Source organism: Sminthopsis crassicaudata, chromosome 6 (genome assembly GCF_048593235.1).
Source record: "Sminthopsis crassicaudata isolate SCR6 chromosome 6, ASM4859323v1, whole genome shotgun sequence".
Taxonomy (NCBI): domain Eukaryota; kingdom Metazoa; phylum Chordata; class Mammalia; order Dasyuromorphia; family Dasyuridae; genus Sminthopsis; species Sminthopsis crassicaudata.
Genome location: NC_133622.1, coordinates 12,553,270 through 12,579,874, shown reverse-complemented (window position 1 = coordinate 12,579,874; position 26,605 = coordinate 12,553,270). Strand labels below are relative to the sequence as shown.

The 26,605-nt window shown below is 34.9% G+C and overlaps 1 protein-coding gene across 2 annotated transcripts in view; it reads left to right on the top strand.

Moving 5' to 3' along the window:
• Nucleotides 1-26,605, top strand: part of KCNIP4 (potassium voltage-gated channel interacting protein 4) — a 1,054,021-nt gene that overhangs the window by 594,541 nt on the left and 432,875 nt on the right. The window contains exon 1 of one of the 2 annotated variants that reach the window (XM_074274533.1): nt 5,988-6,528. The exons of the other annotated variant lie outside the window; for it this stretch is intronic. Coding sequence (XP_074130634.1) covers nt 6,429-6,528 — 100 coding nt within the window. The 5' untranslated portion in view covers nt 5,988-6,428. Of the gene's footprint in view, nt 1-5,987; nt 6,529-26,605 lie in introns of those variants that run through there. 2 annotated transcript variants of the gene reach the window in all.

Sequence of the window (26,605 nt, the reverse complement as noted above, 5' to 3'; positions counted from 1 at the left end):
TCCATCCAGTTACACCTAAACTTCTTTTCTGTTTTTCCCCATGAATTTTTCTGCAATCTTTTTACAAATGAGAGAAAGGAAAAGAAAGAGGAAAGAAGAAAGGAAAGGAAAAGGGAAAGGAGAGGAGAAAGAAATGAAAAGGAGAGGAGAAAGGAGGAGAAATGAAGGGAGAACAAAAAGGAAAAGAAGAAAATATAGGAAGGGAGGGAGGAAGGCAGGAAGAAAGGAAGAAGAATGGAAAGGAAGAAAGACATTCTTGTTGTCATGTCACAATATCTTATTTTCTTTTCTGAGGACTTAACAAGTGAATATTTGTCCTCCATACATGCAAAATTAATTCTTTCTACTTTTTTTGGCAGTGAACTACAATCTGTAAGAGGCTCTAGATTTTAGGGGTATTCTGGAATAAGGGTGTTGCTTCTATATTGATTCTGCAAAACAGAAAACCTTGAACCTCCTGTAAAAGTCTTCAAATTTGCATTTCTAATCACTGCTTCTTCTATGAGCATTCTTTTATCATCCTTACAATTGTCCTTATTCCCCCAAAACCTCAAATAGCCTTCCTCCCCTACTGGCTTTTATAACCTCTCACACTGTAGTATAATCATGTGTGTCTCATTTCTTTTCTCCTAGCAGAATGTTAACTGGTCTCTGGTCTCATGTTAGAGTATAAAAGACTTCAAAGCATGAATTATGTCTTACTCATCTTATTCTCCTTTCGTCTTATACACTGAACACAAATGCTTGTTAAACGAAATCCCAGTGTATTAGAATTATTCTGGACAGAGTTTAGTTACTGATATAAAAAACGAGGAAAAAATAAAAGCTCAGGAATGCATTCTTTACCTACCCTAACGTGGAATTAGGGCAAAGCATATTTGTCTAGAATTTCTTTGTTGTTTATTTCAAATTGTCCAAGACTTGGGTCATTTGTTTTTCATTTTGGATAGAAAACAAACATTCTTTCCAAAAGCCATTTTGCTGAAAATGAAGCATAAATGTGTTCACTCCTGCCAATAAAATGGTTATTTTGAGTAAACTGGACTATTGAGAGAAGAGAGTTTCCATGTGTTAGCTTATCTTGGAGGGGACAGGCAGACAAAGTTTAGCATGAATAAGGCATCAAACATCAAAACTCAAGGGCCGAGAACCACTGGCTTGGTTTCAATATAAGGCAGATAACCCTCTGGACTTTAGGAAAGCTGAAGCTTGGCAGAAGCAGAAAACCCACACACTGAAATGTAAAGGAAACCCCTTTCAGGAAAGGAAGTACTCCCCATCTCAGAAAGAGTTGGGGGCCGGAAGAGCTTAGCATTTTCTGCAAAGGCCTGAAGAGACAATGAATTTGCCTCCATTCCTCTGTTCCCGACTGCTCGTCTGTTTAAGACCCAACGAAAATGTGGAAAGTGTAGCCTTGGCTTTGAGCCTTTTGCCAACAGGGGACCAGACTTGGAGCCAAGGATCTGAGGAACATAAAGAGGTAAGGTTAGGTTGAGCACCTTGTGCTACCTGAAAAGAACATGTTTAACACCTATCCTCTCCTGAAGACAGAAGTGATTGTAAAAAATACACCTGTCCATCAAAGAGTAATCCCAGCGGATCTAGTGGAACCTGGATTCAGCAGCTGAGTTACTTCCCCAGCTTAGTGGAAAGTTATAAGTTAGTCGGTCTATGAGCAATCATTAAGCGCCTACTATATGCCAAGCACTGGATTCAAACAAAAAGGAAAAAGAGAGTCCCTGGTTTTAAGGAATTTCCAACCTATTGGGGGAGACAATGAGCAAATAAATACATACAAGTTCTTTGGAGAATAAACAGGAAAGAATTAAGAGAAAGAAAGATGCTATAATTAAGAGAAATTGAGAATGGCTTTTTTGTAGAAGCTTTTTAATTGTAATTCAAAGAAAGCCTATGAGTAGAGATGAGAAGAGAAAGCATTCTGGTTAAGAAAGGCAGCCAGAGAAAATGATTGGAGCCAAATGATGTCATGGTTTGCTAGTAGAGTAGCAAGGAGGCCAGTGTCACTAGATCGTGGAGATTGTGTTGGGGAGGATCAGAAAGGAAAGTTAGGAGGGGGCCAGGTTCTAAAAGGGCTCTGACTTTTCTGGGACAAGTCTGGTAGTAGCTACCCAGTGATTGAGCCACCTCTCTAACCCAACCCGAAGCAACTGAGTCCGGTAAGCAACCAGCTCCGTCAAGAGACCTACTTGCTCCTTCCTAACCACAGATTGACATACCCAGACAACACAAGCTGTGAGGTGCAAGCCCAGATGAGCCTCCCATGGCACACCATCCCCTGTGAGTAGCCAATTCAGCCTAGCAGCAGATTGGCTTATCCATCACCAACAAAGTGAACTTCATGAGGACTCTCCAGAGAAAGACAGGGCATGGAAATATTCCTGATCCCAAGTTACCTTGGTCACATTGATCCTTACTATGATTACACCTTCAGTTTATGGTGAGCCCCTTCTCTTTCACTAAGAGTTTTGCAGGTTTTTATGGGCAAATGATTTGTAACTAACTTTTCCAAGTACTGAGTTTTCTGTCCAGTTGTTAAAGGAAAATCACAAGCAAAGGCTCGTGGGATACAGAGTTAAAAGTGTAGCCTACCTCAGGCTTATTCCAAGAACTTGAGGAAGTAGTTGTCCCTGAACAGACCCAGACTGCTAATAATTCCTGATGTGAGTTTGGGGAATGAGCCTAGAAGGAGAGAAACTTCAACTTTTAGAGAATTTGTGAGATATAGATCTCCAATTATGCTTTATTTTGGTCCCTTAAGTAAAGCAACCAAGGCCATTGTAGGCAAAATTTAACAATTCACAAAGTCTTTCCTCTTACTAGAATCCCCATTTCAAGCCAACTTTTTTTCTCCTCATTCCCTCCTTCTCCACCAGCACTTATGCTACATAAAAAAAAAAAAAAAAAATTCAGTCCTACTAAGCTCCTCTTGCCAGAGACTGAAAATTATTTAAATAACTCAGTCAGGAGAAGGTCTTAATCATTTAATGTGTTTCATCTCCTATTGGTATTTGCATTTCAATAATCAAAGTTCAAAAACAAAAACAAAGTTAACCCTCCTGCAAAGGCAATGAGCTCCTGGACAACAGTGTTATAATGGAAAACTGCCTGGATTTTGGACTCAGATAATCTGATTTTGAGTTCTAATCCTGTTACTCACTAGCTCTATGTTCTTGGGGAAAAAAACCATTTATCCATTAAGGTCTTCTGTTTTCTCCTCTATAAAAGGAGAAGACTAGAAGGCAACATGGTATAGAGGAAAAACAGGCTGGCTTTAATGTTGCAGGACTCAGGCCCAAATCCTGTCTCTGCCATTTCCTTCTTTGAGGATTCTGGGAATACAATGAAATTTCTCTAGACTTAAAGTTTTTTGTCAGTAAAAGGAGGTCAGTAGACTAGATTAGGTGAAAATAAGTTTCCTTCCAGTCCTAAATCCAATAAGAACCTTCCTTGACTTCAGAATCTCTGCTTCTGTGGTTTTCTCTAAGAATACTAACCCTTCCTAATTCATTGTTCATTAAATATCAAAAACAACTGGCAAAAACCCTTTGTAAAATATAAGGTCCTATGTTGCCTTGCAGTCAGATCCTTCCCAAGTATAAAGCAGACTAGGGTCAAGACAGTCTTTGGATACACTGGGTGAGTAACTTAAACTTTCAGTGCTATGGCTTTCTCTATTCAGGACCATGATTTCTCGTGAATTGGATTGCAAGTGAATTGGATTGATTCTCTTTGTGAAGGAAGGTCTAACAATAGCAAACAATAATCTCTATTAGTCTGTAAATTAGAAAACATACATTAACCTGAATTGGTAGAAAGTTTCTTCACCCTTCAAATCTTCCCCCAAAAGATAAATATCAGAAAATATAACTTATGGTAGAATTGAGACCCTTTGTTTTTAAGGACAGAAGGATGTGATCTTAAGGTTCGTCTTTATTGTAAGAAATAACTCACAAGATAAGCTCACGAGAAACAGGGAATGAGTTCAAGCATGAAGTCATGGAAAGAAATGAGAGAACTACGGCAGAATTGGAGCTTTCTCCAACCCTGACCTTCTGAGTAAGAATTGTGCTAACTGGACATAGGGACATGAGTAGTCACTTCCTCTAGAGTAAATTGAAGTTGGCAACTCCTCACAAAGTGGACAGAAGAAAGAGAGGGGAGAACAAGCTTCAGACAGTGAGACAGAATACATATAATGATCCTAAAGCCATTCCAACAGAGCAGCTCAGTTAGGAGATTTCAGGGATAGGTAGCTTTTTAGGAGGAAGGAGGTTTTCAAAAGCCTTGGGAGTGAATAGGCAGATTTATATATATATAATATGTAATTGTATTAATTATAATTATATAATACATATAATTATATAAATATATGTTTAATTATAATATAAATATATATTATATAATATATTATTATATTATATATTATGCATATTATTATAATTTAAACTCTGAGTAATTTTCCTCATATGTGGAATGTATACCTTTTGTATTCATACCTGGTGGATGATACTGTAGATATCTGGAAAATGGCAGATTCTTAATAAATGTTTATGGATTTATTCATCAAACTCCATAGAATAATAGAAGTGGAACATATCTTAAGCATCTTCTTTTTAAAAATGTATAAATAGAGATAAAATAAAGTCCCTTGCCCCAAAATCTCAAACCTAATTAAATAACTAGGCTTCTAATTTGAACCCAAGTCTTCTAATTCCAATTTAACTCTAATTTAATTGAGCATCTTTCTTTCAAAGAGCACTGCAACTTTCTGTACCCCATAATCCTCTCCATAAACCCATCAGGACCAATGTGTATATGAATGTTAAATAGGAAGAGCCAACCCATTTCACACATTCACATATTAAGACAATTGGAATAGTTGTAGAGAGTATAGAAGTAAAACATTAACATTAGAATAAGATGCTACATAAATTCTTTTGACTATTTTCTTTTTTAAAAAAAGTGAGGTATTAGGGGAGAAGCAGAGTAGTTGCTGGCACTTAGCCATGATAGTCCATCTAATTCACCCATATGAAGCTCGCAAATTGTTGTACACGCAAGTAATAAGCTTGTGAATGAGCAGGAAGAAGATCTATGCATCCAATTAACTACTACTTTAGAAAAGGCTCAGGTACCAATGTTATTAGGGTTGATGAATAAATTAAAATGCCACAAACTTTGTGCGGTCCATTTGCAATGCAGTCTTTTCCCCTGATGTTAATGAATATTTCCACTGGTGTGCAGTGTTTAGAGGAAAGATTTCTATAAACTTTAAGGAAGCTTTTTATTCTCTTGGAATGTTTTTTCTCTCATAAAAAAGAACTTTCATTTAAAATCAAAAGAAAACTTGAGAGAGAACAGTGAAATATAATCGTTGCAAACTATTCACAAAGTACATATCATGAAATGTCAAAATACAATGATTACTAGTCAAACGAAAGAGTTAATTCATAATTAACAACATTGGGTTCTCAGAAAGAAGCAACTAATTGAAAAGTAAAAAGTCAATACTCCACTAATCCCTGGAATCCTCATTTCTTTTCCCATTTAGCTGGTCTGGTTAAAATCTTTGTCCTTTCCCTGATCGAATAAACAATGAATCAGAAGCAGCAAAATCAGAATTGTAGCTCCTCCTCCTTCTCTTTTATATGTGTGTGTGTGTGTGTGTGTGTGTGTGTGTGTGTGTGTGTGTGTGTGTGTTTGACTTTCATTTTAAGATGGGGCCTTTTTCATCCCTTAGTATCCAGCATGAGTGAGTCCACATATTAGTTAGCTTCTGTTACCAAGGCAACTGACTCTCCACAACAAGCCTAGCAGCATCCCTGACTGGCACCAGGAGCAGCTTATTCCCAGATGTCTAGCAATCACTCCGGGCACGTCATTTTTACTGGGGACTTTTACTGGATGACCTCCTGGGTCTTTGGGTGATCGGCGCATTACTTCATGCATGGCTGTCTCTCTGTGTAAGAGTGATAACGAGGAAACAGATAATTCTGACAGGCCTGAGTTTATCCGGCTGCTACTTCTGGCCTCTGCTGGGGTAGACAGGATGCATTCTCTCTCACTGTCTCTTTCTCTCTTTCCTGTTCTCCATGCGTGTTTCTCTCTCTCTCTCTCTCTCTCTCTCTCTCTCTCTCTCTCTCTCTCTCTCTCTCTCTCTCTCTCTCTCTCTCTCTCTCTCTTTCTCTTTTCCTTTATCTTTACTTCTCTCTGCTTTTTCTCTTCCTCCTCCCTCTCTCTCTCTCTCCACACACACACACTCACTCACTCACTCACACTCACCACTCTCTCTCTCTCCTTTCTCCAGCACTATAGCCTTCTTAATGTAGTTTAATGGCTTTGCAAAGAAAGCCAGGCAGAAGAGCACTTGCCTCAGTACCTGTGGTCGGACCATGACCTAGCTCATCATGAACTTGGAAGGGCTTGAAATGATAGCAGTTCTGATCGTGATTGTGCTTTTTGTTAAATTATTGGAACAGTTTGGGCTGATTGAAGCAGGTTTAGAAGGTAAGGGAGTGCTTTTTAGTGACTTCTAACATTGCTGTTTTATCATACTTATTTCTTAAGGGGATTAAGTGAGGTCCTGAAAGTAGACTGGAAAAACTGTGTTCTGGGATGGACTCAGAGGGGAAAAACATCTTTTCTATTTATGGACAATGTATAGGATAAACTTTATGTAAGTTGCCGGCAGTGTTTTTACAGCTCTCATGCTAGAAGAATAAAACTGTTATAGAAAAGGATTTTAGGAAGAATACTGTGAAAAGGAAGAAGTTTCAGAATGGATATTATCTATTTTACTGATAGCTCCGAGAAGAGCATTTGTATATGAAGCTGATGTTTCTTAAGAATTGTTTAGGAATTATCTAAGAGCAGTTCAATGATAAATTGAGAAGGGCACTTGTTTGTTTCCATACAAATGCATTTAAGACAGAAAAAGTGCGTGTATTTATCTTCCTATCACATGGTTTAAGATTGTGTGGCTGATTATTTGAACAGCTGAATCTCTGTTTTCAGTTTTGCCTGCTTTATAAATCGAGAAGTCTGTCATGGCAAGAAAGCCTCAAACTCATGGAAATGTGCAACTTTTACATACATTCTGGTTAGCTTCTCACTTTTTGAGTTTAGATATTTACATTGGGTTGGAATCATTTTTCATCCCCTTCTTAGCAAGAAATCTCAGATTAGAGCATGTCTGCTGAACATATATCATTGCCTAAATTGAATTTTCCTTTGAGCGTCTGAGTAAATTCAGTTTGTGATTATCTTGCTGCCCTGAACATTTTTCAAAGTGTGCATAGGATACATCTGTCATATAGAATATACATAGCATACAGGCTATTTGCTGTCTCTTCAGATCTGTCATGAACATGATTAAATTAAGCCAAATAGTCAAATTAATTGCAGAGAAGTTATTGATTCCAAATTTATCCTAAAGCACGTGGTGGAATAGAATAAATTTATCAGTTGCACATTCCCCATCTATATCTCAGACAATATACTAACCAATATCTCCATGTATAATGTCTAGAATTGTTTTTCAGAGAATATATTTTATAAAATAGATAGTTAAAACCTAAGTATGTCACCATGTTGAGGATTACAGGACTCCTCTCTCTCTGTAATCTCTTGGGGTGAGGGGAAACAAGGGGAGGGGCAGAAACAGGAAAGTGTGTCTCATTAAAATGAATCTTAAATGAGAAAGTTCTCAGAAAGCTGGTAGTAGCTCCCTGTTAGAAACATCTTAAGAGCTAATCAGAGAAAAAAAAAACTATAATTTTTGAAATGGTGGCCCTTCTTTAAAATGTGTTTTTTCTTTCTCATTATTATAAAGACTGTAGTTGGGGGCAGTTGTGTTTTATTTCAATACTTCTTTTTTAAATAGGAAAGTGACCTGAAGCCTCCATTTTAAGCTTTACCTTTTATTCTATTATGTGGCAGTTACACGAAACAGTATTAGAAGTTTTAGATCTCTTTGTAGACTTGATTTACCTTATTTATAAGTTAGCATCTTAAGATTTTTGATTCTTGGCTTTGTGTTAATGTATATTTGGGATTCTTTTTCTTTTTATTTTTTAGAACTCATATACTCAGCTTCACCACTTTAAAATTAAGTTTCCCTTTCCCCCTTGACCCCAGCAAAGGATACTAACCTTCCTGCAGGTATTTTCTCTGTCTTTGCATAATCAGTTCTCTTTTATCTTTTAGCTTTTGCAGTCTTGGAATTTTCCAGTCTGTAGCCAAATGAATGTTTTGAGAAGTAGGCATTCAGAAAAGTGTAAATATAAAATCTAGGTCTGGTTTCTAGGGTTTGTAGATAGAAGTGTCTAAAGTAGGAAAATGCTGCTATAATTCACAAGAAATAAATCCATAATGTCATATGTGAAAGCTTTTGGCAGTAAAGAATAAAATTATTTTCACTTTAATATTAGTAAATAATTCTATGTAGTCCTACTGGGCATCTTAGCATTAAGAAAAGTTTGAGATCAGATACCAATTAACAGTATTAACAAAATGTAGCTATGATAATGGGTTAATGATATACTGAATTTTAAGAGACTGATTCTAATCAGTACATAAATAATAAAGAACAGAATTTGTTATGATAAAAAAGGTGCGGTATCTATTTTAAGATACTATCCTTTTTTCACTTTTCTACATCATTAAACATAACAGCTGATGACCATTTCACTATTTCCTTAGCAATTTGATTTCTTTTTTTGTGTGCAGCCTTTCAAAAGTAGATACTGATATCTATCATATTGTCGTTTGCTTGGAAAGTTTTCAGTTAAGAAACTAAGTATTTAGAAAAAAATCTTGATTTTTGGTTGAACCCAAACAAATCTGCATGTATCCAATAGAAACTTACTTTCTACTTGACTGAACTATTTGCACTATGAAAGTCCAAGTTTGTATCCTGTAACCACCATCATTCTGCAGTTTTTTATGTAGATGCAGTATTCTTATGGAGATGATGTATATATGCAATGAATTTGTTTTGTAATGTATTGTTTTGTTGGTTAAATATAAATATAATTGATGTAAACAAAAATAAATCAATAATTTGGACTATCTGTATCTGTTTATCTTTCAGAACTTTGTGCTCCCAAGTCTCTGTAAAATATTTTGACTGTATAGCATGCTACTGTTATAAATGTATAAGAAAAATACACATACATAATTCTACAAACTATATCGTATACTTAGTATTTTTTTACTATTCTTTTTGGGGAAATTTTGAATTCCAAATTCCATCCCACTTTCCCACTTCTTCCCCTAGCCACTGAGAAGGCAAGCAATTCTCATATACTTACCAATAAGAAAAAATAGGCACTAGAAAGTAGACATATTTTAATGGAATAAATTGCAAAGTAGTTATAAAGATACATATTATGAAAAGTGAGTAATGGCCAAAGCTTATCTGTTTCTTAATGTGTCAGTATTAGAATTCTATTTTGAAATTTAGAAGAAGGGGAATGACTTGGGTCTTGCATTTTAGTTCTTTTTTCCATCATTGGAATTGGTATTTTATTATACTTTTAAGACAATATTTCATTTTCTTTTCATAGGGTTACATTCTTTTCCTCCAGGCTTTAGGAGATGCTAACAGAATGCTAGAGTGTTAGTTAGAAGAGGACATTGGGTGTCACCTAGTGACAGAAAAAGGCCCTGAGGAGAAAGAGGTTAAGGGACTTATTTGTTATGTTGTGTTATAATGTGTGATTATCCAAATGTAAATGAAATATAAGCCCATCTGATTACTAATACTAGCTAGAATTTTAATTTAATTTAAAATTTCAATAATAAACTGATAAAAACCCACTATAAAAAGTTTAATCATGCTAATAAATTTGCTTTGAGACAAGAATAGAGCATAACTATACCATACAACAATACAACTCTTAAAAAGAGTTTAAGTCAAAATTCAAAATTTTGTTCCTCATTAATATAAAATATTAGAATTAAAAGCTACAGTACCCAATAGCTTAAAATGCAAATGATTTTCTAAACTGGTAAGTACTTTTTAATAGTTTTCTAAGTCAAAAAATCATTGCCATACCATAGTAGAGTGACTGTTCAGAATGTTGAAATGCTTTTCTGAAAACATTTAGGAAGAAATTATAACCAATTTTAATGATAAAAGCTATTTTTATTATTTCTCTGTACAACACTAAGATTTGGGGAAAAACACATTTTGTTTGCATAGATCTAATAGCCTGTACTGGAAGAATTCCTGTATAAGAAAGGGGGAAAAACTACTTTCTACAATACATATGAGAATAGTATACCAAAATAAGTATTCCTTACTGCTTAGAACTTTGCCCAATACTGCATATTACAGCTTAAAAAAAAATCAAATTGTGTATGTAGTTGCCCTTGAATTATCAGTTAATAAAAATGACCAGAAAATTCAAATGACTTGAAAACTAACTGACTTTCTTTGAAGTCAATTAATTTTACAGTAACCATCTAGTAATATTTTTTAGAGATTTCCTTAAGGAATCTAATGATATAATTAGAAGAACCAAGAGCAATCATTTCTGATTCTCTAGGCAAGGTTTAAAAATTACAGGACTTGAGCTTCTCAAAGTAATGAAGACAAGTCGACTCATTTAGAGTAAATGTTCATATGCCATTCATTGTGGGGTTTTCTGACAAAAAAAAAAAAAAAAGTTATCTGTGAAAGGGTTCCTTATTGCATCTCCTTAAGTCTCCACCTGTGGTGCACTAGAGTCAGCATTTCACCCCATTCACCCATCCTCTATGGTATTCTCCATCCATTAACACCTTACTGGGTATGGAAAATGAATTACTGAAAATGAGTCAATGGAACTTAATTCTCTAATGAAACTGTTAAATCTAAGGTTATCTGGGTTATTTAGACAAGTTAGGAGGTAAACAGGAAAAGAATACACGGCCATTGCCATAGCCTCGGGTTTGCTTGCAGTTGAAGATGATAAAAGATGAATAAGGTGAAGGTCTTGTTATTTTCATCTCAACAAGTCTAAAAGACCGGAAATGAAAGAAGCCCTTAAATCACTTTTGTTACTCGTGATTCCTTCTCTCACAACAGAAACTTGTATGATATAAACCCCACTGTTTACTAAAAGCATCAGTGTAGACATTTTGCTATAAATATCTATGAAAGAATATATGTATATACACATGATATGTTTCTATGCACATGTGTGTGCATGTACTGGAAGCATATATTCCTAAATACATATAATTGTATAAACAAACACATGGGTATATGCATATATGTATATGTAGTTATAGAATTTAAATTCACAACTATTTTATATCCATATTAGCAAGTATCAAGAATTATTCATTAGTCACAACATTTGGGTTTTTTCTTGCAGTCACAATCACATTCTTTTATTTTTCCATCTACCACCTTAATCGTTTTTATTTTGGGAAAAGCTGTGTTGATTAAAGGAGCCTTGATCTATTGTCTTAAATTACCCTATTGGATAGAATATGATCAAGAGAATAAAGGACTGGGTAAATCACTAAAATTAGAAAGTAGCATTTATAGGCCTAATTCACCTTGTGCTTAAATTACTTCTTCAAAGTAAATGAAACACTTGGGAGGTGCGTAATTCTTGCAATACCCTGGGATAAAACAGTATTTACCACTTAGTAATGGTGTAGATAGTGAACAAAACCTGAATCAATTTAATACATATGCTCCATTTTTAGATCTTAAAGGAGAAGGAAGGCAGCCAGTGCTTTTGGTAATGGGGGAAATGGGTATTGGGTCAGGTACATAGCCAGATTTTTAAGGTCATGTGGTATATCACTGAACACAAAGCATCTTGTTACCTCATGTTACAATCTGGAAGATTACAAACCAGTACAGAGTAGCCTTGTGTGGATTTAGCCACATAAAACTTTGTATCATAGGGTGTTATGTTCAATCAACATCTAACAGAGAGAATTAATATACAAGATTGTATTTGTCCATATTGTCTGTCCAGGACAGATTTTCTTTATGTGGATAAATATCAAAAAGAAGAAAACTTTAAACAAAAGAAGAAAGAAGAGGAAGAATGAAATATAAGAATAGCAACATTGTTTGAACAGTGAGGGAGTCAGAAGCAAAATAACTTGAGAACCAAAACTCAAGATGAATAAAAAGATCAGTTGCCCATCCCACTCAATTCATCTAGATAGATTGTTTAAGCCATGTATGTGTTTATAAGAATTTCTTAAATTAAGTGAGAAAATCTGTCTGGTTTTTTGGTAGAAGATGGGATTTCCAGGCCATGATATTGCTCTGGATAAAATGGAAATAACTGGACTTTGGAATTGAATGAACTTATAAAGAGAAACAAGATAATTGGAAGAGGCTAGCAAATTTATATGTATACAATGTATTTTAAATTTAAAAACATAGATTATTAGAGCTGAAAGGGAATTTAGAAAAAAATCTAGGTTAATCTCTACATTTCACATCAAGGATTGTGAGACTCTCACAAGTTAAGTGAACTCACATAACTGATTAGAAGAGCTAAGACTAAAGTTTTAGATTTTATTACACTGGTATAGTGGAATAAATGGATAGAGCATCAGGCTTAAAGTCTAGAGATTGATATCTGAATCTTTCCTCAATGTTTACCGCCAATATTTCCATTAGCAAGTCAATATGAGAGCCTCTGTTTCCTCATATGTAAAATGGGGATATGAATGTTTGGATTGTCTACTTGACAATGTCATTATGAGGATAGTATTTTGCAAACATAAGTTTTATAAATTATTATAGTATGTTATTATATAAGTAACAGAGGTCGTGTAGTGGATAAAATAGCAGAAAGACCTGAGTTCAAATCCATCCTCAAACACTTATTATTTGTGTATCCTCATGTAAATAATTTAATCTCTGTTTCCTAAACTTTTAAGTGGAAATAATAATAGCACCTATTGCAATTATCATTAGCATCAAAGAGACAATATTTTTAGAGCAATTAACATTTCTGCACTTACTATGTAAATACTTATTTTTTTCTTCAATTTAGAATTAGAAGGAGCTATACTAGGTGTCCTATATTCTAGTTCTGTGACCTTTATATCATACATAAATGTTCAGTTTATGGGGCAACTAGGTGGAATAATGGATAGAAGGCTGGGCCTTTAGATAGGGAGACTCACTCTTCTAGAGTTCAAATCCAGTCTCAGATACTTTGGAGTAGTGTGACAGGCCAAGTTTGCCTCAGTTGCCTCATCTATAAAATGGGAGGGGGAAGATGGAAATGGCAAAATACTCCAGTATGCCTGCCAAAAAAACCCCAAATGTTGTCAAACTCGACAGAAATAACTGAACAACAAAATTCATTTTGTAATATAATTCATTTGAATATAATTTTAAGTTTGTGTAGTTCATGGGATCTCAAGTTGGAAAGAATCTTAGTCTGATTCATGAACCCACCTTACCTTACAAATAATAAATATGTTCAGAGAAAGGAGATGCCATGTTCCAAGGTCACCGAGCTCTGAAACTAAATCCAGTTTAAACTTAAATCCTGTGATCAACTGCTGCTCACCCAGTATGTGCCGCCAATAAAAATCTGCGGCTCTATTACTCAATCCAGATCTAAAAGCTTTGATCCTAGATCTGTCTCTGCCATAACCAGACTAATACTCTGTAATCCCTAGGCGACCTTTGATAAGTCACATCTCCTTCAAGAAACGGCTAGCTCTAAACAATATCTTAGAAACGCTGTCCATTTTAAATGATGAAGCAGCACAATATATGGTAATGAGGCTGGATGGGGAGTCACAGGACCCTGCTCTGTAGCTTCCTACCTCTGTGACTTTGGGCATGTCCATTAACTTTCCTTCTCAGATGTATCATCTGTAAAATGAGATGACTGTACTGGAAGACTCCAAAATCCCATGGCAGAGCTCCATTCTATGAGGCTAATTAGAGAAACCCAATGCAAAATGAGAGGGACTATAGTCTTCTACAATATAGAGCATCAAGGGGCAGAGGTGGAATTTTGTATACTAATTTTTCTTTTCTTTTTATCTATCATCTATTGCAATGACCTATCTTTCTCTGTCTATACATCTATCCACTTTCTATGCATTCATCCATCTATCTACTTATCTACCTCTTTATCATCTATTTATCTGTCCATCCACTGTCTAACCATGCATTTATTTATTCATCCGTTTATCCATTACCTTTCATCTATCTCTTTGCTATTTGTTTATTTTTCTATCCATCTATTCATCATCCACCCACTGACTGTCTATCTATATATCCATCCATTCATCTATCTACTTATCCAACTATTTATGTCTATGATCTATCTGTCTATCCATCTACCTATCCACCCACTGCCTATCTACACATCCATCCATCTTCTATCTATCTTCTGTTCATCTGGATATTATACCATGTTATATTACCATATGGTCTCAAGAATCAGAAGTCTTGTTAATAAATTGCCCATAACAATCTGATAAACTATCAGAGAAAATAGCTACAGAATCAGAGAAATCAGCTAATTTTAATAGAATTCTAAACATACTTCATTTTAAGAAATTGTGGTACATTAAAATGTGAGTTAACAAAATAGATTAAGTATAGAAAAACATATGTAATACAAAATTTACTGAGACATCCTTTCAATAATGACCCCTTCCAGTACATGTGAGTTTTATATTATTTATGAAAATGAAATTTACCTACCTGTTCTCTAATAATGATAATATTTAGTATTATTAGTGTTTTAAAGCATTTTTATTTGTTTTTTGGGGTTTTTTTATCCTCACAGTAACCCTGTGATTAGGTATTGTTATTATTTCCATTTTACAGATTAATAAAAGAGATTAAGTGATTTTTCCAACATCATATGACTGAGGTGGAATTTTAATTCAAGTCTTCTAAACTGCAAATCCCGTTTTCTATTCACTGTGCCATCTGACCATTAAATATTGATAATATAAAAGAAAAGTATCTCTGGCCTTTCCCAGTTATGTCTACCTGCCTAACAAATAAGCATTCATCACTTCTATAGTGTATCCCTTCAAAGTGTGAGTGAGCTTTTAGTAGGTCAATCGATACACACATTTCCAAAAGAATTTAATAAGGAAAAATTATAATTATTTGATAACTCTACAACAAAATCTGAAGCTATATTTCTTAGGTTTGTTTTTTTTTCTTTACATAATAAATCAGAACTTAGGAAATGTAGAATTATAATAAATCTCAACTCTTTCCTGAATAGTAATTTTCCAACAATATCTTCTTATTGACACTTCCCTCTAATGAGAAGAAAGTCACAATTTCTTCTGGTGTCCATTCCACATTGGAATTACTAACAGGAAGTATCTTCTTCATTCACTGAGTACAAATCTGCCTCTTTTTTGCAGCCTCCACTAAGTATTGCTTGTTCTGCCCTCTGGGGCCAAGGAGCACCAAACTCTTACATGAAAGCCTTGCAATCCTTGAAAATAGCTCCAGAGTCAGAGAAATCAGCTAACTTTTTCTTAAAGCTTCCAGAAATTTTCATCTTGTTTTTGGCTTGAGAATTTTAAATGAAAGCTGTTCTATTCCATATTCTTTTCTAAGCCCTTTATTCTCTTCTCTTCCCCTTTTATTCATTCTAAATCTCCTTTTTACTTGTCTGGTCACATCGAACCAGCATGATTAGGCACAAAGATGCCTCCAAGTATCTTAGAGCAAAACAGAATCCACTTTTCTAAATGTAAAGAACCTTTAAAATAGCATCCAGATCACATTAATTTCTCAACTTATATGTCTCCTGAGAAGTGGAGAAAGAAATTAACAGAGGTTTAGTGGAATTGGTCCAAACATCTATGTGGGGTGTCTTCTGCTCAATAAGTTTTCTTTCTTGTATTCCCTGAAGATCATAGGACCAAAGATTTAGAATTGAAAGAAAATATAGATAAGCTAGTTCATTTCCCCTGTAGATTAGGAAACTGAGGCACACAGAGATCAATGAATTGACCAAGGTCATAAGGGAAATAACTTGAAGAGTCAGAAATAAATACAGATTCTCTAGACTCCAAATTTAGTGATTTTTTTTGGAATTCTATAATACCTGTATAGCTAACATATTTATCCAACCAAGACTCACTGAGTCAAAAAATTGGAGTGTTGGGTAGAAGGAGGATATTCTATTAACCATATGTGGTTCAAAAACACTTTTTTTAACTTTTAAAAGAGTTTTGAAACCTAATAAATAAAAATCAAAGCAGTCATTTATACTTTCAAACTAAAAAATCAAAAATGTAAGTTTGGGGGTTCATTGTTCTGGAAATGTTAGTGATTTAATGTTGTTGAATTTTTTAAGCTTCAAAAGTACATGATAATAATTTCATATATTTGGTACCTAGACTCCAGAGACTAAAAAGTTTCCCCCCAAAAATTGATTTATATCTTTAATCTAATTTCCCCATTTCAACTCATACATCTTTCCTGAAATTTCTCTAATCAGTGTTAAAGTGCTGAGTCCATCAGTATTCCTATTCCAAATAGTTAAGTGAGAATCCAAATATTAACATTCTTTAAGAACAAAGCATGATTTCCTGCTTCCAATGCAGCCTTATGCATAAACCTATGGTATAAACACATCCATCTGCTGTCAGAGCTGGAAAAGGTCTTAGCAAGCATCTGCCCCCCCCAAAAAAAAAAATGTAGTACTTCCCTAGAAAGGGAAAATTGGTTGAGTGTGAGATGTCAGAAAAGGAGTGTACAAGTAATTCACAGTATGCATATTTTCCCCCTCTATAATTTTCTCTGCTATTGAGTCACCTATTAAATCCTGACTAGCTGCCATCTAACTTAAAATCTTAATTCAGGATTCTGGAATACTGAAAACCATTTTGAAGAGCAAGAGGAAAGACAAAGGATGATTCCAAAAAGGATATGGGACCATTTAAAATTTTTTGATGCTCATTATCCAAGCTACCATAATATCTGAAGTATTATATGCACAGTTGTTTGAATTTTAAGCATGATATTGGATTTTAAAATTCCTTCTCTTCCCCTACACCCATCATTCATAGAACTCCTTTTATCATAGAACATAAATGTATTGAGACTTGCCTAAATTTTCATATTCAAATAGGGATGTGAACTAGAATGGTGATTTCATCAGTCTAGGAACTCGCGGATGAAAAAAATTAATTTTTTCAATGCATGTCAGCATCTATTCAGCAACTCTATAGTTTTACCGAGCTGTCTAGAGCTCTTCAAAGAAGAAGAAAATGGAATATTTTCAATTCTATTAAGGTATACTTCTTAAGTTACAGGCCAGTTTCATGATTAATTGTTCCCACCCATTTACCTCATTTTTTATAACAAATTAATCCCCAAATAGACCCTAGAGAAAAAGTCTCCTATAATCATTGACTATAACCATAGCTTTAAGCAGCCCTGACCCTAGTGTCATAAATACCCAGGAAACCTAATGAGAACTGATTACTAGCAAAATCTCATCACCTCCAAGTTGTTTTTTTTTTTTTTTTCCTTTTCAGTCATCTTTCTTCTTCAACTAGTGGAAGCACAGTTTATTCAATTTTGTTCCCTTTTCTGTCACAAATATCCTTCCGTTGCCGCAGCATTTAATCTTTTATAGTTAAGATGACATTTACCTTGCCCAGTAATGTTCCTTTACCCATCTGTCCACATTTGCATACAGTTTGCTTATGTCTGTATAAATTATGAGAACGTCAAATGTTGTGGTTATCCACAAGGGAATGAATCTACATAGTCTTTCTATATTTATTAGGTGACACTTACATATGTTAGGTACTAGAGATATTAAGGAAAAACAAAACAATATGCCCTCAGAAAGCTTACAATCTCTTATTTCGACTGGACAGAATTGTCTCTGGAATTTGTTTGGTGATAGGGGATTTTGTGATAGAATGGGGACAGAGAAATGCAGATAAATCTTTGATACTAAAGCAACTAGCTCAAAGTTCATGGCCAGTGACATTGTGCCATTAGTACCACTGTGGCTTCGGATCATCTGCCAGTAGCTCATCAACTAATAGATTTATTGATTACTTTTCCAGATGTTGTAATTTTTTCCACCTTTGCCAATGTAATCCTTTGATGTTTTTTTTTTTAATTTTGCTTCCAAATATCTGGTAAAACATTTTACCTTTGCCCCTAGAAAGCAGAACCAGTAGCAATCAGTGGAGGTTGAGAACAAGTCAGGATATTTGGGTTTCTTGTTGTGACAAATAAATATTTCTAATAATTGCAGGTATTCAGAAGTAATATGTGGTGGATTCCTCCTCATGAGAGATCTTTAAGATGAGTCTGGGCAATTACTAGATAAATAGATCATTAAAAAGATGAGTCGGACTAAATGGAAGTCCCTTCCACTGCTCAAATTTTGTGATTCTGTGATTCTGTGATACCTTAGACTGAAGGTCTAAGAAAGGAAAAGAAACTGGGGGTAGCAAGAGCAGAAACAATCATAGAATCTAAGAGACTGAAAGTACATTAATTCTTATTTATTAAATTTGACAAATTGATTGTTTATTATAATTGCCATGCAAGTAAAAACAAATCATCCTCCATTATATCTCTGACAAGTGGTCATCTGGCCTCCGCTAAAATACCAAGAGTCTATGGAATTTGGTTTTCCCCAACACCAATCATTTATTTATAAACAGCTACAAATATTAAGAAAGTTTTCCTTGCATTCACTTTAAATCTGTCTTTTTTTTTTAATTTCCACCCTTTCATCCTAATTCTGTCCTTGGTGGCCATTCTTCTTAGGCATGGAGAAACCTCCAAATATATATTATTCTTTGCTTCTGAAACCTTTTCTTTTTCATGCTGAATGTGTCATGGGAACCTGATATGGCAGCTGAAGTTTCCCCAACATCTTGGTCACTTTCCTCTGGATCCACTGTAGCCTGTGGCTCTCAGGGCTGACCAGAGAACTAGAAAGTACACTGGGAATAGGAGTAACAGAAAGAAATCAGGAGAATTGAAAGATTTAAAACTCAGACTTCAATAGGGAAAGAAGAGAAGAACTCCTTATTGGAATTAAAATTACCTTTACTGTGAGCACCCTACCTCAACACTCTACAGCAAAAGATTACAGAAGTGGTAGTATATACTGAACAGAATATATTACGTTGTGGTGTGTGTGATGTAATATAAATAGTAATTTCCCTTTCAGTGCTTTTCCAGTGTTGTTTCCTGTTTATCCTATACATCCCTTTATAAATCCCCCATTAGATTTTAAGCTCTGTGAAAGCTTTTGCTTCTTGTTATATCTACATCACTTAACCCAATACCTGGCATATAACAGGTGCCTAACAAATGTTTACTGATTTAGTCCTTCTAGATTTCAATGGCTGCATATTTTTCCCCTGCTACATTTTGAAGGAAACTGCTTTTAATTCAACAAACATTTACAAAATAGCCACTCTGTGCAAAGGACTGTTCAGCTCTAGAAAAGAAAAAAAAAAAAAAAAACAGCCTCACAGAGTTTAAGTTTTACTAGGGGAAATGGCATGTAAACCTAATTAAGTTCAAGATATTTGATGAGGAGATTACATCTAAAAGAAAGAAAGCCTTCCACTTAGGTTCCATATTCCAAGCGAAGAGAGTTTGAATGAAAGGGAAACACTGTCCACTAGAAAAGTTGCAACCTCTATGGAAGATTTCGATTAAGGTGAATATGAGAGATTGTAAGTTAGAAATAGTAGTCCTGTGTGATCTTAGAGAGCCAATGGGAAATTATTTTTACAGTTTCCTTAAGTAGTGTAGTGTACAGTTTAACTTTTCATATTATATTGGGAGTTCTGTTAGTTCAAATGTTGCTGAGAATTATAGACATTGTGCCATAGATCGCATATATTTTCACTTTGATGCCTCCCAACTTATGCTGCCTCTATTATCATTTCACATAGATATTTGATACCTAAGAAATTTGGGCAGGTTGGGGGCATATTATTTTTGTTCTCATTCACTGGGGGTGTCCAAAACGTAGCAATAATAATGGAAGTAACCGAATAACACTGATGAAACAGTTTCATCACATTGATCTTGTATAGTTGCCTTGAAAAATATTATCAATCTTATTTTAGGAAAAGGGAGTGACTTGCTGAAGATTGTTCACTCCCAGATCCCAAGTCTTTAAACCTAATTGTCTATCTCATATGTTATTCAAGAGTATATTTCACTTTGTTGTTTTCACACTTTAAGTTCATGCTTAGACTCTCACCTAATGAAGGCAAACATTCACAGCAATTCTGAAATTCGAAAGTCATAAGTTATTCATTTTACTGCCAAGGTTTGGGTGTATGTTAGTCAAAACAGTGAGGGAAGGAAGAAGGAAAATAAATGAGAGTGAAATGGAGGGGGAGAGAGACAGGGATAGTACCAGACATGAAGACAGAAACATATAGAGAATTAAGGACAAGGAAGACAGAGAAAGAATGTGAAGAAAAGGGCTTAAGTGTAGTAAAAATTAGGAAATAAAAAATAAAGAAAAAGAAATAGCATCATTCAAATGAAAAGGATGCTAAACTGAGTAGAAGGTGGAAATTGAAGACGGATTAGAGCAAACAGTTTTCATTTAGAGGTCAAATGATTCTTCATAATATAAACTTCATTAGACAGCAAAAATAGATAGGTTGCTGAGTGGATAGAGCACTATGCTTGAATCTTTCAAATCCACCCTCAGATGCTCACCAGCTACATGAGTGTGGTCAAGTCACTTAATCTCTATTTACCTTAATCTCCTGGAAATAGCAAACCATTCCAGTATCCTTGCCAAGAAAAGTCCAAGGGTAGTATGGTCCCTGAGGTTACGAAGGGACCGACATCACTAAACAAACTGAACAACAGCAGCAAAATGATATGCAGCTGAGAAAAAGACTACGGCTGTTTGGATTGGTATCTAACGTGAAGCATCTTATCATTTGGCCATTGTCATTTTTTAAAGACAATCTCCTGTATGAAGGGCAGATTGCAATTTGAGATTGTCGGTTGTTAGCATTGTTTCCCTTTGGCAAAGAGATGATTTGTCCACTGATTCCTGACATAATTTTCTATTTTCCCTTAAGATTGTAACTACCGTAACATATCAGACTATTCAATGAAGCCTCATAATTTCAACTACTCAAATGGAATCTGATTATTCAGATTGGGAGCCAGACTGAAGGTCACATTTCCAAGAAAACGTGTCTCCTTTCCATAGGCAATGTGAATTAATAATTATATTTGGGGTAAATCTTTAAAAGATTTAAGAAAAATTGTTTGCAAGCATTCATCAAGCATTACAGAGCCATCTGTTCATAAACACACAATTCTTAACCATTTTCCTACTAGATACTCGTCTCTTTATTACATGTTTTGTCATGGATGGAAAGCAATAAAAATTAAAATATAGTATGTAGAGCTACATTTTTTTTCAAAATTTTTTGTTATTTCGACTTTCTTACCCGATTATCCAGAATCTTAGAACAATCTTCTTTGTATAATCTGAACCACAGAAAACAAAGTATGTTGAGAAGTCAAGGATAAAAAAAAAAATCTTGTTCAGTTTTCAAGTCCCTGGATTGGAGGTGAATGAGAGTAGTAATGAGAATAAAAAGAAAGGTTATAGTCAGTTTTCTGACCCTGATAGGAACTGGGCTTTGCCTTTTAAAGGAACCACCATTAAAGTCAAAGCAGTTCTTTGGAAAGAGCCTAGAAGAAGATTTTAGAGTGGAATCCAACCATGCGTCATTCACAACATAGCTTACTTGTGTCCTTCATCTACCCCTAAGCAAGTAGAGGGAAGAGGTATTGGGAACTTACAGATCAGAGTCCACTGTCTCCAGGAATTGACCCCACTCACAGTGGGGTCTAGTAAATTCTAGTAAATCCCACTTTAGTAATGAAGCTTCTGGATTTTTAGAGTATAATTGGGCATCTCAACATATCCCATGCACAGATTTTACAGATAACAGGTTGTTATCTCACATAGAAAAGGAATTTGCTGCCCCAGATGACAAAGTCAGAGGCAATGAATGGCAAGGGTACAAGAAGGCAGAATGTGAACATAAGATCATAGCGTTAGAATTGGAAGAGATCTTGGTGGTGACTCAATCCAATGACTTCTTCTTTTACATATGGCAAAAATAAGGTTAAGAGAAGCATGACTTGTGATTTGTCCAAGATCACACATTTCCTAAGTGGAAGACTTGAGTTTTGGAGACAGCTTTTCAGCCTCCAAATTCAGCTCCTCCCACTATAGATTCTCATAAATAATGTCTGTACATATATACATGTGTGTGTCTCAATAATAAGCTGAGCTGTCCCAAGTAGAAATGGAATATGGTCTCTATCACTAGAAGTTTTAAAGCCTAAGAGGAATGAGAAGTTGTTCAATATTGTCTAGACTAGTAAATCTCAATAGATTACATGCAGAAATTTCTGAAATCCTTTCAAAATGGCAGCAAAGTCAAAGTTATCTTCATAATAATATGACCACATATTTTTGTTCATTATCTCACAAGGATGTAGATTCCCCATGGCAGCTGTCTTTAAGGAATGATCACTTGTCAGATTTGGTGGAGTCTGAAAGAAGAACATCCATAACTCTCTGGAAAGGCTATTGAAATAATCTTTGCCTTTCCAGCTAGATATCTGAATGAAGAAATAATTTCTTCATGATCTTCAGTCAGAATAACATATAAAAACATTATACATAGAAGCAGATAACTAGCCATTATTTATTGGACCAAATATTAGAGAAATTTGCCAAAATTATGCAAAAGAATGTTTTCTTCACAAATTTTTGTTTTGAAAAAACAATTTTAAAAATGTTTTTATGTTAACATTTAATTGGCTTTTTGTGTTTTTGTGTTGTTGTTGGTTTTTTGTTTTTTGTTTTTTTGGGGGGGTTGACTGAGGTAAATGGAATTAAGTGACCTCCCAGTGTCAGACAGCTAAGTAAATGTTAAATTCTCTGGCTGGATTTGAACTCAGTGCTTTCTGTCTCCAGGACTGGTGTTCTATCCACTGTACCATCTAGCTGTCCTCTTTGCTGTTATAAATTAATTCATGAACTAATATAGTAAGACTTATTTTTTAATTTCTAACATGGTAAATACCAATAATATATAACTCATCTAAATTGTAAAATGTAAAACAGTCCCAAAACCAATATGTTTGAAAACTATGGTTCTAGAAGATAATTGAGGTGAGATAAGTTGAATTCAAAAACATAACTCATAAAGAATTGTATTTTACATGCATACCTGGGCAGCAAAAATATTTTTGAAGGACTTAATTACTTATCTTCCCATATAAATCCTAAACTCAAAAAATTTTAATGGATTCCTATTATCTTAGAAATAAGATTCAAAATTTTATTCCTTAACATTCAAGGCCCTTCATAACCTGAGGCTATACTAGCTTTCCAACCTTGATCTCACACAAATTCTTACTATGCTTTCAATGTCAAGTGGCAATTTAGAGTACCCAAACAGGAATACCTGTGCAGGAGAGAGGTCCTGGGCTTTTATTGGCTCTGTCACCTTCTGTGCTTGGAATGGCTTCCTCTTTGCATCCTTCTGGTGCTCTGCCCATCCTCAAGACTCATTTCAAATTTTTCTCAGTCCATAAGGAATTCCCCGATACCAAGGCAGCATGGCAGCAGATGTCAGGCATAGGCTTTACAATCAGGAATACCTGAATTCAAATTCCAGCTCAATAATGCCAGCTGTAATTCTATCTTTTTCACACTTTTTTCTGTGCATCAATATCCCCATGGAGCAAAATGAAGAATTATATTTAATGGTCTTCAATTCTTTCCAGCTTTAAATCATCTATTATTTCCTTTTCACTCTGCACAAGAAAATTTCTTTTCCTTCTTCAGTCTTTGTTCATCGCTCTTTTTTCTTCTTCCCTTATATACTTTTCATGATTTATTTTCAGTGAGTGCAGATGTTATATCCCCAAACTAGATGAGAATTTCTGTGAAAATGAAAGTTCCTTGAGAGGAGTTATCAGGGTAATTTATGGAGGTATCCCTAATTCTGGCCCGGGATATTACAATTAGTGAGCTATTTAACAAATCTTTGTTGAAATTCAATGAATTGAAGCTAGGAAACCTTTTCCATGACCTTTATCAGTGTTCTACACAGAAGAGATACTTATTCATTGTTGGTTTAATTGAATTAAGTTATATAATTTAATGAGACTAATATCCTAGGTTGATTCCTGATATGAGACAGGTAGCTCTACTATGTATTTTCTATGAATAAGCAAACTTCCCTTGAGCTTTGCCAACTAGCACACAGATCGGTACCACTGGACCCAGGGGAGATGTGCAAACAATATAACAAGAGAATGGGACTGCGTTGGGGAAACCAATCATTCATTTTAGCAGAGAAAAAAATCATTCAATGAGTCTGCTTTTGCTACGAGAGACCAGCTATATGTTCTCGTACAATGGAAATATATCATCTGAGGCTCAAAAAAAAAAAGAGTTGATTTAAACCTATCCCTATAGCTATGAGAATGAACTTAGACCAAATCTATTTATTTAATAATAAGGTACAAATATGAACAAATTGTTTGAATTGATAGGAACCCAAGAAAAGTATAACTAAAGGAAGAAAATACACTTCTTTAAATTGTCTTAAGCTAAATTAGTCCATTAAGTTGAATGCCTTAATTTAACTTTTGTGTTTTGTGACCTCCCTCCTTACCACCTTTTTTCCTTTATTCCTTCCCCTTCTTTCCTTCCTTCCTTTGTTTCCTTCTTCCTTTTTTCTGTCCACTGAGCCACCTACCTGCAAAATGGCTTAACAGGTGACTTCAGAGTTAGGAAAACATGAGTTGAGGTCCTTCCCCTGATACATACGATTATGGGCCACTTAATCCCTCAATGTCCTAGATAAAAAAAAAAGTATAACATTCAGGACACCTGTCTGTATAGGCTAATGAAAGATATTTCATCTCTTATCAATCAGTGTCTTAATGTACTCATAAGCCTGCTTGCCAAAAAAAAAGCTCATGTTTGTTTCATTGATGTCTTTTCACATATTAACAATAATTTCTAGAAATATTCCCCTCCCTCCAGATTGAACAGTAAAAAAAGCAAAAATACTAAACAAAGCAACTATATTTCAGTCAATAAGTATTTATGTATGCCCTATTATACACATCCTGACAATTTTTTTGCATATCCAAGGTCACATTTCATCACTAATTCTGCCTCATTTTTAATATTCTATGTGGTCAGTTTAAGGACTTTTAGTGAGCAAAATTCATCACTGTAATTGGGCTTCTTTAAAACAGTCATTGCTTTGCTCCAATCTGCATCAATACACACGTCTCTTTCTCTTAATTCCTCATGTTATCATTACCTAGTACAATGAAAGAGGGATAGGATCTGAAGCTGTGATTTCATTGGAATAAGGAACTTCCCAGTAAAAAACCTCCCTTTACCAATAAAGATAGGCACCCTCTCCCAACTCACAGTCATGGAGAATTGTTTGGAGAAATGAGAGGTGAAGTGTCCTGCTCGGTACAGCTTAATATATGTTTGAGCACAATTTGAACTCCATTCTTCTTGGCTGGGAAGTCACATCCCTACAGCCACCCCTTGCTCTCTATATAGATACAGCATCATTTTTGTATTAATAATAAAAATGACTTTCCTGTGGCTCACAACTTGGAGAAAAAAATAAGGCATATTTTGCCACCGTGATCCATCCCTGAACTTATAACGTAAGGACCATTCTATTTTGATTTTGTTAAGTCTAAGCAAAATTTTAATCTCCGTGGTGATTTAAGTAGCAAGACTTTTTTTTCTCTTTCACAGAAATCATGGCCCAGTTGCCATGCAATTATATAAACTTCAGGCTGGGAAACATTTCTAATTGTCAGGAAGACAGAAGGTATGTGCATATTCATTTTAGGTGTTTGGTTCCTAAATCAATATTGTGAATTTGTATTTATCGGTAATGGGGAGAACAACTGTGTTTATAAATAGTTGTGTGAAAGAGTCTTAGCCCTGCTTATGGGGGAGAGGAGATTGTTTTCATGTAGAATGGAGGAAGTTCCTTTCTCTTGTGTTTTATAGGCAGGGCCCATTAGGAAATCTCAGGTAATTGAATTTTTCCAGTGAAATAACCTTGTTAGGTGTGTGACCTTCTACATTGAAGTGGGATATGATTAGTACAAGTGTTCCTGCTTCTCTCTCTGCTTTCTTCATCTTAAAGGATTTTAAATGAATTTATTAAATGTTATATCCCAAAGGGAGAAATAAGAGTTCCTTTCTTTCTGACTGGGCTCTTCTTAAAGAAGAATTTTTTTTTAGAATATAGAATGCCATTGAAAACTAGGAATGCTTTGTAAATTCAAGGCAGATCTCGAGACAACCTTTTACTATCTTACTAAAGGTTAGGGACAATTCTACTGAGAAGAGGAGGGGCTCATGACAATGACCTTCTGATCACAGATGATCAGGAGATAATGAATCATAGAACAGGGTGAATATTCCCACTTTAAGAGGTAGTAAAAGGTAGAAGAACCTGATGTGCTATTACAGTCCATGAGTCAGTCAGACAGGGCTGAATA